The 14188-nt window shown below is 38.4% G+C and overlaps 1 protein-coding gene across 1 annotated transcript in view; it reads left to right on the plus strand.

The window, feature by feature from the left end:
* Positions 1-1569: 1569 nt before the first annotated feature.
* scaf4a (SR-related CTD-associated factor 4a) overlaps positions 1570-14188 on the plus strand; it is a 36147-nt gene continuing 23528 nt past the window's right edge. Inside the window, exons 1-6 of the mRNA XM_061899331.1 lie at positions 1570-1729; positions 9182-9265; positions 9326-9370; positions 9457-9618; positions 12540-12666; positions 12744-12886. Coding sequence (XP_061755315.1) covers positions 1700-1729; positions 9182-9265; positions 9326-9370; positions 9457-9618; positions 12540-12666; positions 12744-12886 — 591 coding nt within the window. The 5' untranslated portion in view covers positions 1570-1699. The remainder of the gene's footprint in view (positions 1730-9181; positions 9266-9325; positions 9371-9456; positions 9619-12539; positions 12667-12743; positions 12887-14188) is intronic.

Consider the following 14188-nt stretch of genomic DNA (forward strand, 5'->3'; position numbering starts at 1 on the left):
AGTTTGTATCAATCAATGAATTAATGTACACTAACATTTTCTGCACTTTTTACAGTAAATTCGTCTGTACTGAAGTTTTTTGCACTGATTGTTTACAGTGAAAACTATATACTTTTTTTACACTAAACTATTTTGCCCAGAATTTTTCTGTACTGAAGTTTTCTTCACCTAATTTTTTTAAACTGATTTTTCATTACACACTGATTTTTTGTACATAATTTTTCTGTATCGAATGTTTTTTTTGTCAATCAATGAATTATTATACCTTGAATTTTTCTCCACCCATTTTCTATGCACTGATTTCCTTCAACTAAAGTTTTATGCACTTCATTTTTTTACAGTGAATTTGTCCATACTGAAATTTTCAGATTTTTTTTACACATACATTTTATAGATATTTTTTTCGCACTAAATTTTTTTTTACTGAAGTTTTCTGCATTGAAATGTTCTTCAGTTCATTTTTTATACTGATTTTTTTTAATCAATTAATCATTATACACTGATTTTTTTTGCACTTCATTTTTCTGCTCTATTTTTTTTACAATAATTTTTTGTACAATAATTTTTTTCACACGGAACTTTTCTGCACTGAAATATGTGATGCTTTTAAAGTTTTTAACCTTCGTCTTGGGTTAGGGTCGGCACCGACCCATTTCAGTTTTTAGATGCATAAAACAACCACATAAATTTATATTTTTGCACTAAGGCTTTTTGACTTTGTCAGGAACATCTATTTCAACAAAATAAAACTTCTTTTTTTGCCACTAAATTATAAAATGCTCTGGTTGAAATTATGACTTTGGTGTTATAAGGGTTGGTTTCGACCCAGTTCTAAAAATAAGAATATCAAGCAATAATTGGAGCCAAAACTGAACACACAGAAAGCCAGTTTCTCTACCAATCATGTGAGCTTTAAGGGATTCTCATTTTACCTTGTTATCCAGTACAAAAACAAACAAAGACGGGCATGTCCAGTCAATTCAGTATAAAATTATTAAAATGAAAAAATATACATATAAATAATTTATTTAAGAGATGTGTTGTAATACCTCTCAATAATAGTCAGGTAACACAAAAACCTTTTATTTATTTATACGACTCTCTTGAGGTTAATTTTACCATTTTTTAAATTGAAATTGAGAGGTATACTGACAAAAAAAGGCCCAATAAAAATATTAAAACCAATATTTTCATGGATAAGGAAGCCTAACAAGGTAACCAAGAGATGAGAAACATATTGGATGATACATAATAGTTTTTAGTATTTCAAAGCTGATTTAAGACATGGGTCAAAACTGACCAATTAACATAAGAGATGCTAACAGAAAGTTTTAGTTCATTTTCCTTTTTTATTATAATCATCTAATACTCCCTGTATTTGCTTGTGTTTTCTTTCTTTGACATATTTCGCTGATTAGTGAACGTGCCTTGACTGTTGTGTCCATCATAAATGTATGTTTATGTTTAATGGAATGAAAATAACCTTTATACGCCTACTGTGCTGCCATCTAGCGGTCGAATCTGGACACGACAACCTTTCCATCCCGGCATGCCTTGCGAGCCCGCCGAGGAGCTAGCCTGCTGGTGCTAAGGTTAGCTGGGCGCGTTAGCAGCGAGCAGCGGACATGTTGCGGCCAGACTTGCTGGACTAAACGCCGGCAGAAGCTGCTAAGGGGACGTCGCGGGGTGTCGCACCACCATGGATGCCGTCAACGCCTTCAACCAGGAGGTAGGCCCGCGGGCTCCAAATGCTTCCATAAAAGCTCCGTGGGGGCTCGAAAGAGGATCCGAGTTCGAGCGCGGTTAGCCGGCCTGACGAGGCCTTGATGCCCGGCTACTACTCTCCTGCTTTCTCGGTGTAATCATACAAACTTTTTATTATTTAAAACTTTTTAAAATGTATTTGACTACTACTGTTCCAACTAAAGCCACATTAACACGCTAGCTAGCGCAGAACATTCTAGAAGGTTACAGCAACCTGTAATATAAACCAGGCTGTAACGTTCATCATTTCTACTCATTTCTTCTAATATTTGCTAATTAATATCATATTTTGCACGTCCAGCATGAATAATATTTGTGTGGTGTTTATTGCCTTAACCCCCCCCGTGTTTTTTTTTTATTGTGCTCACAAACGGTCTTCCTTCCTAACAATAATCCTCTTTTCCATGCAAAAATACTCTTTTATTCCGACTATGCAAAGGATGGAACGTAAGAAAACATTGGAAAAGTGACGTTTCTGGCGTTTCTACGTGTCTCACATGTGGCTTTTTGTCACCGAAATTCCCAAAAGATGCATTATGACAAACGCGTCCAAGTCGATTATGACCAGGGGACAAACGGCAGCAACGAAATGGTCCACATACAAAAATAAAACACATGCAAGGGGGAAATGCTGCAATCAAATAATAAATGCAACCTGTATTACAGATTTATTACAGAATATAGTTGTGTTGTTAACTTATTATTATTTATAGCCACCCACCAAAATGTGCTGCAATCAATTTTTGTTTACTATCGTTTGCATGTTAACTATTACATTTTATTTGTTATTAGAATAGATAGAAAGTACTCTATTGGTAAATGTGTTATTATTCATAACCAGCCCCCGGCCTTGTCATAATCTATGCAAACTAGTCCCATTCATTTGTGCTACAAATTTATTTGTCAATCTACCGTATTTTCCGGACTAAACGGCGCACTTAAACATTTTTTTTCCTTCTCAAAACTCAACAGTGCGCCTTATAACCATGTACGGAATAATTCTGGTTTTGCTTACCCACGTCGAAGTATATATATATTTTTTGATACATGGTGTAATGATAAATTCCATCAGTACATGGCAGTCATACATAAGAGATAGGTGTAGACTGCAATATGACTCGAGTAAACAACACCAACAGTTTATATGTTCCATTGATAATGTATAAACATTACACATGGCGCTCCAAAATCTATCAAAATGTTTTCGTGCGACTTCGGTAAGCTATGAAGCCGCATCGCTTGATGGAAAATGCAACTAAAACAGCGAAATATGAACGCAAAGGGTAAAAAAACCCATAAAACTCATGCAAGGGGGAAATGCTGCAATCAAATAATAAATGCAACCTTTATTATAGATTATAGTTGTGTTGTTAACGTATATATAAAACACCGAAATTCCCAAAAGATGCATTATGACAAACGCGTCCAAATCGATTATGACCAGGGGACAAACGGCAGCAACGAAATGGTCCACATACAAAAATAAAACACATGCAAGGGGGAAATGCTGCAATCAAATTATAAATGCAACCTTTGTTATAGATTATAGTTGTGTTGTTAACGTATTATTATTTATAGCCACTCACCAAAATGTGCTGCAATCAATTTTTGTTTACTATCGTTTGCATGTTAACTGTTACATTTTTTTTGTTATTAGAATAGGAAGTACTCTATTGGTAAATGTGTTATTATTCATAACACATTTACCTGCCTTGTCATAATCTACGCAAACTAGTCCAATTCATTTGTGCTACAAATGTATTTGTCAAACTACCGTATTTTCCGGACTAAACGGCGCACTTAAAACATTTTTTTTCCCCTCTCAAAACTCAACAGTGCGCCTTATAACCATTTACGGAATAATTCTGGTTTTGCTTACCAACATAGAAGTATTTTTTTTTTGGTACATTGTGTAATGATAAGTGCCATCGGTTGATGGCAGTCACACATAAGAGATAGGTGTAGACTGCAATATGACTCGAGTAAACAACACCAACAGTTTATATGTTCCATTGAAAATGTATAAACATTACACATGGCGCTCAAAAATCCATCAAAATGTTTTCGTACGACTTTGGTAAGCTATGAAGCCGCATCGCTTGATGGAAAATGCAACTAAAACAGCGAAATATGAACGCAAAGGGTAAAAAAACCCATATAAAACTCATGCAAGGGGGAAATGCTGCAATTAAATAATAAATGCCACCTTTGTTATAGATTATAGTTGTGTTGTTAACGTATTATTATTTATAGCCACCCACCAAAATGTGCTGCAATCAATTTTTGTTTACTATCGTTTGCATGTTAACTATTACATTTTTTTTTTGTTATTAGAAAAGAAAGTACTCTATTGGTAAATGTGTTATTATTCATAACCAGCCCCCGGCCTTGTCATAATCTACGCAAACTAGTCCAATTCAGTTGTGCTACAAATTTATTTGTCAAACTACCGTATTTTCCGGACTATACGGCGCACTTAAAACATTTTTTTCCCCTCTCAAAACTCAACAGTGCGCCTTATAAATACGTACGGAATAATTCTGGTTTTGCTTACCCACGTCGAAGTATTTTGTTTTTGGTACATGGTGTAATGGTAAGTGCCAACGGTAGATGGCAGTCACACATAAACAACACCAACAGTTTATATGTTCCATTGAAAATGTATAAACATTACACATGGCGCTCAAAAATCTATCAAAATGTTTTCGTATGACTTTGGTAAGCTATGAAGCCGCATCGCTTAATGGAAAATGCAACCAAAACAGCGAAATATGAACGCAAAGGGTAAAAAAAAAACCCAAAAAACATATACAACTCATGCAAGGGGGAAATGCTGCAATAAAATAATAAATGCAACCTTTGTTATAGATTATAGTCGTGTTGTTAACGTATTGTTATTCATAGCCACCCACCAAAATGTGCTGCAATCAATTTTTGTTTACTATTGTTTGCATGTTAACTATTACATTTTATTTGTTATTAGAATTGAAAGTACTCTATTGGTAAATGTGTTATTATTCATAACCAGCCCCCTGCCTTGTCATAATCTACGCAAACTAGTCCCATTCATTTGTGCTACAAATTTATTTGTCAAACTACCGTATTTTCCGGACTATACGGCACACTTAAAATCCGTTTTTTCCCCCTATCAAAACTCAAGAGTGCACCTTATAACCATGTACGGAATAATTCTGGTTTTGCTTACCGACCTCGAAGCAATTTTTTGGGGGGTACATGGTGTAATGACAAGTGTGACCGGCTGATGGCAGTCACACATAGGAGATATGTTAAAAGAGCTATATTGGACCCAAAAAAAAAATCTGTCTGGAGTCGCAAAAATTAAAAGCCTCATCTAAGCGTTGTCATGAAGGCAACACATGATGTGGAAATATAACATTTATTATACACATTTTTACAACATTAGAAAACATTAGTAAAACTTCTTACAAGATGATATAACTCCTGGAAATGACTTTCTTTCAATGACCAAAGGTGCAGATGTGTGTGTCCAAGTTAAAGGAAACACCTTCTTCTAATGGATTTATTACAATATTTGCGAGCTAGGTAACATTTGCTGTGGTCTGGAACAACATCAGAAATTCAGTCGATATTAAATACAGATAATGTGTCATGTGACATACACAAATAAATTAAATACACAGAGGACATAAGTAAAGGAAATTAAATATACTTACAAATGAGGCATAATGATGCAATACGTACATACAGCTAGCTTAAAAAGGATGTTAGCAGGGATTAGCACTGACCAAATATGTCTGATTAGTAGGGGTGTAACGGTACACAAAAATTTCGGTTCGGTACGTACCTCGGTTTAGAGGTCACGGTTCGGTTCATTTTCCGTTACAGTAAGAAAACAACAAAATGTAAATGTTTTGGTTATTTATTTACCAAATTTGCAAACAATGGCTTTATCTTTTTAACATTGGGAACACTACAATAATTCTGCCCATGTTAATCCACATTAAACTGCCTCAAGTTGTTGCTTTGATTAAATAAAATGACAAAATCTTTCTTCTACATATTAAAAAGTGCAACATTAAACAGTTTCCATTGAAACAGTTTAATGTCAACTCATCATGCTTAATTTATTACAGCATTTGGGAAGCCTGTAGTTGACTTATATTATGTAAATGTATTTTTATCAACATGTGATAGCAGGGACCCTGCTATTCAAAACTAGGCTATTACATTACTAATGATTAATGTAACTATAGCTGCAAAAATAGTACAATTGCAATAGGAGACTATTAATTAGATATTGGGTTTCACTATGTAAAGCGCTTTGAGTCATTAGAGAAAAAGCGCTATATAAATATAATTCACTTCACTTCACTATTCACACACACGCGCACACACACACACGCCACACAGCAAAATGAGCTAACGTTACGCTAAAAGCTAATTAGCCCTCACCTCAAGCCTATACTGTGAGCGAGCTGAGCTGCAGTTTAAGTTTCTAGAAGGTCAACGGGCTCATAGTGATGTTTGTAATAGTTGTGACTGGGAAGTGTTTAGTAAAATTTGGGTAGAGTGCGCTGCTCCTCTGCTAAACGATTATCTCTGTGCTCGATGCTGAAGTATTGACAACATCGTTCTTAAGTCTGATTACGCACTGCTGATTGGCTGTTACATTGCTCTGAATACGAACTGCTGATTGGCTTTGTATGTAACCAATCAGATGGTTGTGTGGGCGGGACAATGCTTGCTGCTGAGACAGAGCAACAGAGGCAGAAAGCAGAGCAGCTTGTGAAGACTTCTGCTTCCAAACTCATTCGGTACTGCCGCGTGCCGAACCGAAACCCCCGTACCGAAACGGTTCAATACAAATACACGTGCCGTTACACCCCTAGTATATACATATATATCAACTTTGCTTAAGGTCGCCATCACAACTCCACCTCGTTGCTGCCACCACAGCCTGGGGCGACAATAGACTACAGACTGTGGTGACGTAGGCCAGCTTCGTTGCGTGAAGAAGCCTACAACTTTTGGTTGTGTTTTCCGTTCCATTTGCTGAATGGCAATATACGATATATATCTCTATATTTTTTACGTAAAGTAAAAACAAAACAGTCCAAGTTACCTGAGATACTAAAATAATGACTTACCAAGTCAAATTAATGACTTACTGTAAGTAAGCGTTTGCGATAAGTGTTTGGAAAAAAGAGTTAAAAGTGGGGCCACATGCTGACATATGCTCATCCCTATCCATCCATCCATCCATCCATTTTCTACCGCTTGTCCCTTTTGGGGTCTCTGCTTAATTTATTACAGCATTTAGGAAGCCTGTAGTTGATTTTTATTATGTAAGTGTTATACTTTTATCAACATATGATAGTAGGGACCCTGCCAATCAAAATTAGGCTGCTAAATTACTAATGACTAATGTCTACCATGAATTGAATAACGTGGACCCCGACTTAAACAAGTTGAAAAACTTATTGGGGTGTTCCCATTTAGTGGTAAATTGTACGGAATATGTACTGAACTGTGCAATCTACTAATAAAAGTATAAATCAATCAAAAAAAACTATAGCTGAAAAAATAGTACAATAGCAATAGGAGAGACTATTCATCCCTGAACACCATGGAGTTCATGTAGGCTTTATGATGCAGTTACATTATTATATCAACTATCAGAGACAGAAAGTCTTCATTAAAGATAATGTCCTTTTTTGCTGCTTCAACACAGAAAAAAGTTCAGTGAAATAACTTAGTTTTTAACTGCAGGAAACCCTGATATGTGTTCTTGTCTTACGTAAGGTAAGGATAGTCAGTGATTGGCAACATTTTCAAAAATGTGCAGTCCCCCTTTAAGGGTGTCAAACCTGAGGGAAAGCCCTCTTTAAAAAGGGAATATTTAACAATATCACCAGGTGTTTAAAGAAATGAAGACATATGTCGATTTTTCACAGGTAGACAGCTCTTGTTTTGGTGCCCTTGGTAAGGTCCAAGGCAGAGCTGGGCAAATGTGTTGAGTCGGGGGGCCACATTGAGAGAATAAATGTGTGTGTGTATAAATGATATACCGTATTTTTCCGAGTATAAGTTGCACCGGACGAAAATGCATAATAAAGATATGTTAACGTAAGATATTATGGTAAGAGTCATTCAAATAACTATAACATATAGAACATGCTATACGTATAGTTTAACAAACTATCTGTCACTCCTAATCCATAAATCACATGAAATCTTGTACCTCTAGTCTATTACGTGATTTAGCTAAATAATATTATTTGATATTTTACGGTAATGTGTTAATAATTTCACACATAAGTCGCTCCTGAGTATAAGTCGCACCCCCGGCCAAACTATGAAAAAAAAACTGCGACTTATAGTCCGAAAAATACGATACACACATTTAGCTCTACAGTATTTGTGTTGGGTCCCTTTTTTTCTGTATCACTAATACCGGGCGCGGCACCGCTGCTGCCCACTGTTCCCCTCACCTCCCAGGGGGTGAACAAAGGGATGGGTCAAATGCAGAGGACAAACTTCACAACACCTAGTTTGTGTGACAATCATTGCTACTTTAACTTTAAAAGTCACAATATCCGATAGAATTCTAAAAAAGTTATGACAGACCACTTAAACAAACAAAGTGGAATTTTACAGTTTTTTTACCGAATAGGACACCCAAAATGTACATTAAAAATAAAGAAATTAATTTACAATATTAACTACGAACAATAAAACACTGAATATTAACAACATATGAGCATCACTTACTAGTCAGGCCAGCTCCTTAATAGACATCTTTTACAATCAAGCAAAACAGAACCAAAATGTAACAAACAGCAAAATATGAATGCGAAGCGTAATAAACACCTACAGTATGATATATTATCACTTTTATGCAGAATTTTGTTGTAAAAATTTGCTTCCGCTTCTGCTCCTGACACATGCGTTTGGGGCTGGCTGCTCTGAGAACAAACCCTGCCCACTCTGCTTGTGTTCCTGGTCTGAGCTGCTAATAACTCTTATTACACCAAAAAGCCACAATTTCAACCATTGAAATACTTTCTATGGTTCCACTTAAAGTCATTAAAAACAGCATTGCACATCATAATGGCAGCTACAGTTTTGATGTTAAAGGTCTAAAAAAGTTGATGTAGTCCGTCCGGCGAGCCGAATTGAAAATCTTTTGCCCAGGTCTGTTGTTGTTTCATGAACCCGCAGCAGTTCTCTCATGCACTTGATTTTTGCATTTGCAGCCTGTTTTCTCTTGCGTTTAGCTGTACGGATAATTGTGTTTTAGGGTCAATTCTGTGTTTGAACCATCCAACCAATGTTTGGCCATCTGTACAATGATGCAGGTCATGGTTTAGTCTTGGCAGGATATGAGCTGTTAATATCCTAGCAGGTGATGTGTCATCTTCTTCCGTGTCTGCAGTTATTCTCCTTGATGGACTCCAAGCCACCGATATCTCGGGCCAAGATGATCTCCATCACCAAGTCGGCCATCAAGGCATTAAAAGTAAGTCACAAAGTAAGTCGATCGGGGCCGAATCAATCATAACATGTCTCCTGCGTGCAGCTTTACAAACACGTGGTCCAGATTGTGGAGAAGTTCATCAAAAAGGTGAGAAAAAGGAAATGACAACTAAAATGGACCCGGTTGTAATAGAGAAGACTTTTAATTGAACGCTTGTGTTTTTTTGTCTTCAGTGCAAGCCGGAGTACAAGGTCGCGGGCCTGTATGTGGTGGATTCTATTGTCCGCCAGTCCCGGCACCAGTTCGGAGCGGACAAGGACGTGTTTGGACCGAGGTTCACCAAGAACATCACAGGAACCTTCGAGAACCTCTGCCTTTGCCCGCTAGAGGAGAGGGTAAGAAGCAAACCCAGAGAAAATGTGCACTTGGAGCTCTCGGGGCGGTATAGCTCAGTTTGTAGACCGGCCGTGGAACTTGAAGGTTCCAGGTTCGATCCCCGCTTCCGCCATCTTAGTCACTGCCGTTGTGTCCTTGAGCAAGGCACTTCACCCGCCTGCTCCCAGCGCCACCCACACGGGTTTAAATGTAACTTAGATATTTTACCATGAATTGATTAACGTGGACCCCGACTTAAACAAGTTGAAAAACTTATTCAGGTGTTACCATTTAGTGGTCAATTGTACGGAATATGTACTGTACTGTGCAATCTACTAATAAAAGTATCAATCAATCAATCAATCAAAAGGGTTTCACTATGTAAAAGTGATTTGAGTCACTAGAGAAAAGCGCTATATAAATATAATTCACCTCACTTCACTCTGATAGGGCTGGATGTGTACGTTATCAGTCATTTATATCGGTCCACATAGGGCCGGGCGATATATCGAGTTTGTAAGATATATCGATGTATTTTAAAAAAAGATATGAATTAAGACGGCGTAGCGCAGTGGGAGAGTGGCCACGCAACCCGAGGGACCCGGGTTCAAGTCCCACCTAGTACCAACCTCGTCACGTCCGTTGTGTCCTGAGCAAGACACTTCACCCTTGCTCCTGATGGGTGCTGGTTAGCGCCTTGCATAGCAGCTCCCCCCATCAGTGTGTGAATGTGTGTGTGAATGGGTAAATGTGGAAGTAGTGTCAAAGCGCTTTGAGTACCTTCAAGGTAGAAAAGCGCTATACAAGTACAACCCATTTATCATTTATTAAGAAAATATCGTAATAGCGATATAATTTATTTCACGTTAAAATTACCAAACGCTGCTTATTTGTTGGCTTCCTTGTCCTCCCCCAAAACAATGGGAGCCTCAAAACTCTTTTGAAATTTAAAACGAAATAACAATACATATAGAATTTTTTTGTTGTTGCTTTGTGCTATGTATAAACCAGGGGTCTCAGACTCGCGAGTTTTAAATGAATTGCGTTTGACAGCATCACACATGTCAAACCACCCAAACTTTCCGGGAGACTCGCGAGTTTTAGAGCAACTGTTCTCGCAGATGTCTGCTGATTTTTGTCCTTCAACATTAATACGGGCGTGCTATGAAAAAGCGCTGCCTTTACCGCCCTCTTCATCATCAGGGTTTCCCACACATTCATTTATCTGTGGCGGCCCGCCATGGAAGAATTACGGCCGCCACAAATAAAAAATTAAAAAATGTTTAAAACTAATTTTTTTTCCCAGCTTTTGACTCGCTCAACCGCTCATAAAAGCAATGGGACTCTGTCTGTGAATGGAGCTTGTAGTTACATATTGTATAAGTATGTAAATAATATGTAAATATGTATATAAATATGTACATAAAGTGTTGTAATTATATTCCAACTCCGCGTTCTTCTTGGTCATCGCCGCCGCCTCCAAAAATATAATTTTTTTGTCCATATCGCCCAGCCCTAGGTCCACATCGATAATTACTAATATTTTTGTGACCTATGGAAAATAAGGAGCAGGAGAAAACTATATGGAATGTAAACAATTTTATTTCAAATACAAATTTCCTCTGATTATAATCCCCTCAGCTATCAAGGCAGAAAGGAAATGTCAACACAAGCAAAGAAAACACTCAAACAATGTCAACAAAACTGTAAAATCAACACTAACAATAAACTCTTGTGTTTATGGTGCATTAGTGTAAATGTGAAAACAGTGTCTTGTTTTTAAATTACAGTAAGTCTGGCTACTGATCTAATAGTTTTTTACTGTATAATAAGGTTGGTTTTTTTTTTAACATTTGTGTATTTGATTTTTTTGACACAGTTAACAGAAATACGATACAAATCAAAAAAATTTCATGTTGTTGATTTTACAGTATATTGCATTAAATCAAAGGTGTCCAAACTTTTTGACTTTAGGGCCGCTTTTGGCTAAAAAAAAATGGTAAAGTAATGTTATATAAATTTGTCTGTGTATGTGTATTATATTGATAAATGGGTTGTACTTGTATAGCGCTTTTCTACCTTCAAGGTACTCAAAGCGCTTTGACACTACTTCCACATTTACCCATTCACACACTGATGGAGGGAGCTGCCATGCAAGGCGCCAACCAGCACCCATCAGGAGCAAGGGTGAAGTGTCTTGCTCAGGACACAACGAGGTTGGTTCTAGGTGGGATTTGAACCAGGGACCCTCGGGTTACGCACGGCCACTCTCCCACTGCGCCACGACGTCCCTTAATACAATGGATATATACTTAATATAATGGATATTAATAGTATGTGAAAGTTCAACTCCTACCATTTTTGCTTCTGTGACAACCTCCTTAAAGTTTTGTAATCAATCAGAAATATCAAGCAGCTAAAATGCGCATAACAGGTATAAGCGTGGAGAGTGTTTTGTATTTTCCCATAATGCTTTGTAATGGATTTAAATGGATGTAATCTTAAAAAAACGTATGGTGTGAGACGTTTTTTCTAATATCCATTAAGTTCAGTGAGCAGGTTGTTCAGAATTGACATTTTGTTTTGGAAGGATATATATTTTTTTTGCACCATGACTAGGGAAGGTTTTTTGCATTAGGTAATATAAGTTAATGCTGCGCATGACTCCATTCAAAGTAAAATTATAGGTCAATGACTTGAATTACTCAGTTTTTTCACAAGATGGCGACAAAGTAATAGTATCAATGTTGCTAGACTTTTAAAACTAATTGGAATCTCCCTGCGAACTGGATTTCTTATTAATTCTCATTTCGTCTCGCGGGCCCAATTGAAAGCGCTGGCGGGCCACACTTGGCCCGTTGGTCATAGTATGCACTCTCCTGTTTTAGACCATGTCGCCCATCCTCATAGTTCTCTTCACATTTCACCTGTGTTCTTGTAGAGTAAGCTCGTGCGAGTGTTGAACCTGTGGCAGAAGAACAATGTCTTCAAGAGCGAGGTCATTCAGCCCCTCCTGGACATGGCCGCCAGCGGGGGCGCGGGGCCCTACGCCGGCTCCGACGAGCCAGGTGACGGCGGTTTGTGTTCCCGCTCAGACGACCTTCTTTTTTCAAAAAAGGATGGAGCTGATCATTGGTAATTGCAGGTACACCTCCGTCTCCAGCCAAAGAAGCCGTCACCACGGTGACGACGGCCAACCCTGCCGCCGCGCCTGCGGGTCAGCTGCAGAAAGAGGACAACCCCTTCGCCGCCGTGGCGGAGCTCTTCCAGACCACACAGGGTCAGCAGGTGAGCACTTCTCTATTTCTATCTGTTTTGGAGATGTTCCTATTCATTAAAGACATGTCCAGAGAAAGCCAAGGTATTTATGTGAGATATCAAATAACATCAGGTTACAGAGAAGCAAGTTTACACTGCCCAGTATCAAACTCAAGGCCCGGGGGCCAGATGTAGCCTGCCACTTCATTTTATTTGGCCCCTCGAAATCCTGAAAATTATATGTATGAATAAAGTACTGTAACTACTGACCTGTTTCTATTCTCAGTTCCATTTCGAAAGTAATGGAGAAAATAGTTTATGAACAAGTTGATAGATACCTTGCTACTAATAAACTAATGTACAAATTCCAATCCGGCTTCAGAACTAAGCACTCCACTGACACATGCCTTCTCTATCTGACCGACCACATCAAACATGAGGTGGACGCGGGCAAATACTGCGGCATGGTCATGCTGGACATTATAAATACTGCTGGACATGCTGGACATTATAAATACTGCGGCATGGTCATGCTGGACATTATAAATACTGCTGGACATTATAAATACTGCGGCATGGTCATGCTGGACATTATAAATACTGCGGCATGGTCATGCTGGACATTATAAATACTGCGGCATGGTCATGCTGGACATTATAAATACTGCGGCATGGTCATGCTGGACATTATAAATACTGCGGCATGGTCATGCTGGACATTATAAATACTGCGGCATGGTCATGCTGGACATTATAAATACTGCGGCATGGTCATGCTGGACATTATAAATACTGCTGGACATTATAAATACTGCGGCATGGTCATGCTGGACATTATAAATACTGCTGGACATGCTGGACATTATAAATACTGCGGCATGGTCATGCTGGACATTCAGAAGGCCTTTGACACCGTTAACCACGCTATACTGTTGGATAAGCTCCGAGCAATCGGATTCGACGAAACCTCATGGAGCTGGATGCAATCTTACTTGGAGGGAGGAAACAGGTGGTAGAGGTGAACGGCACCATGTCCCCTCCCCTCTCAGTAAGCTGTGGAGTCCCCCAAGGCAGTATACTAGGACCTTTACTGTTCCTAATATACGTAAATGACATACCATCAGCATGCCACTGTGAATTGTTCCTGTTTGCGGATGACTCGGCCCTGCTGGTATCAGGCAGGGACAAGTCACAGGTGGAACAAATCCTCAGTGCTGAACTCCTTAATATTTGCACCTGGCTCGCTGACAACAAGCTATCCATACACTTAGGTAAAACGGAATCCATCCTATTTGGGTCCCATATCAAACTTAAGAAGGTCAGTGACTTCAC

This window comes from Nerophis ophidion, linkage group LG04 (genome assembly GCF_033978795.1).
Source record: "Nerophis ophidion isolate RoL-2023_Sa linkage group LG04, RoL_Noph_v1.0, whole genome shotgun sequence".
NCBI classification, from domain to species: domain Eukaryota; kingdom Metazoa; phylum Chordata; class Actinopteri; order Syngnathiformes; family Syngnathidae; genus Nerophis; species Nerophis ophidion.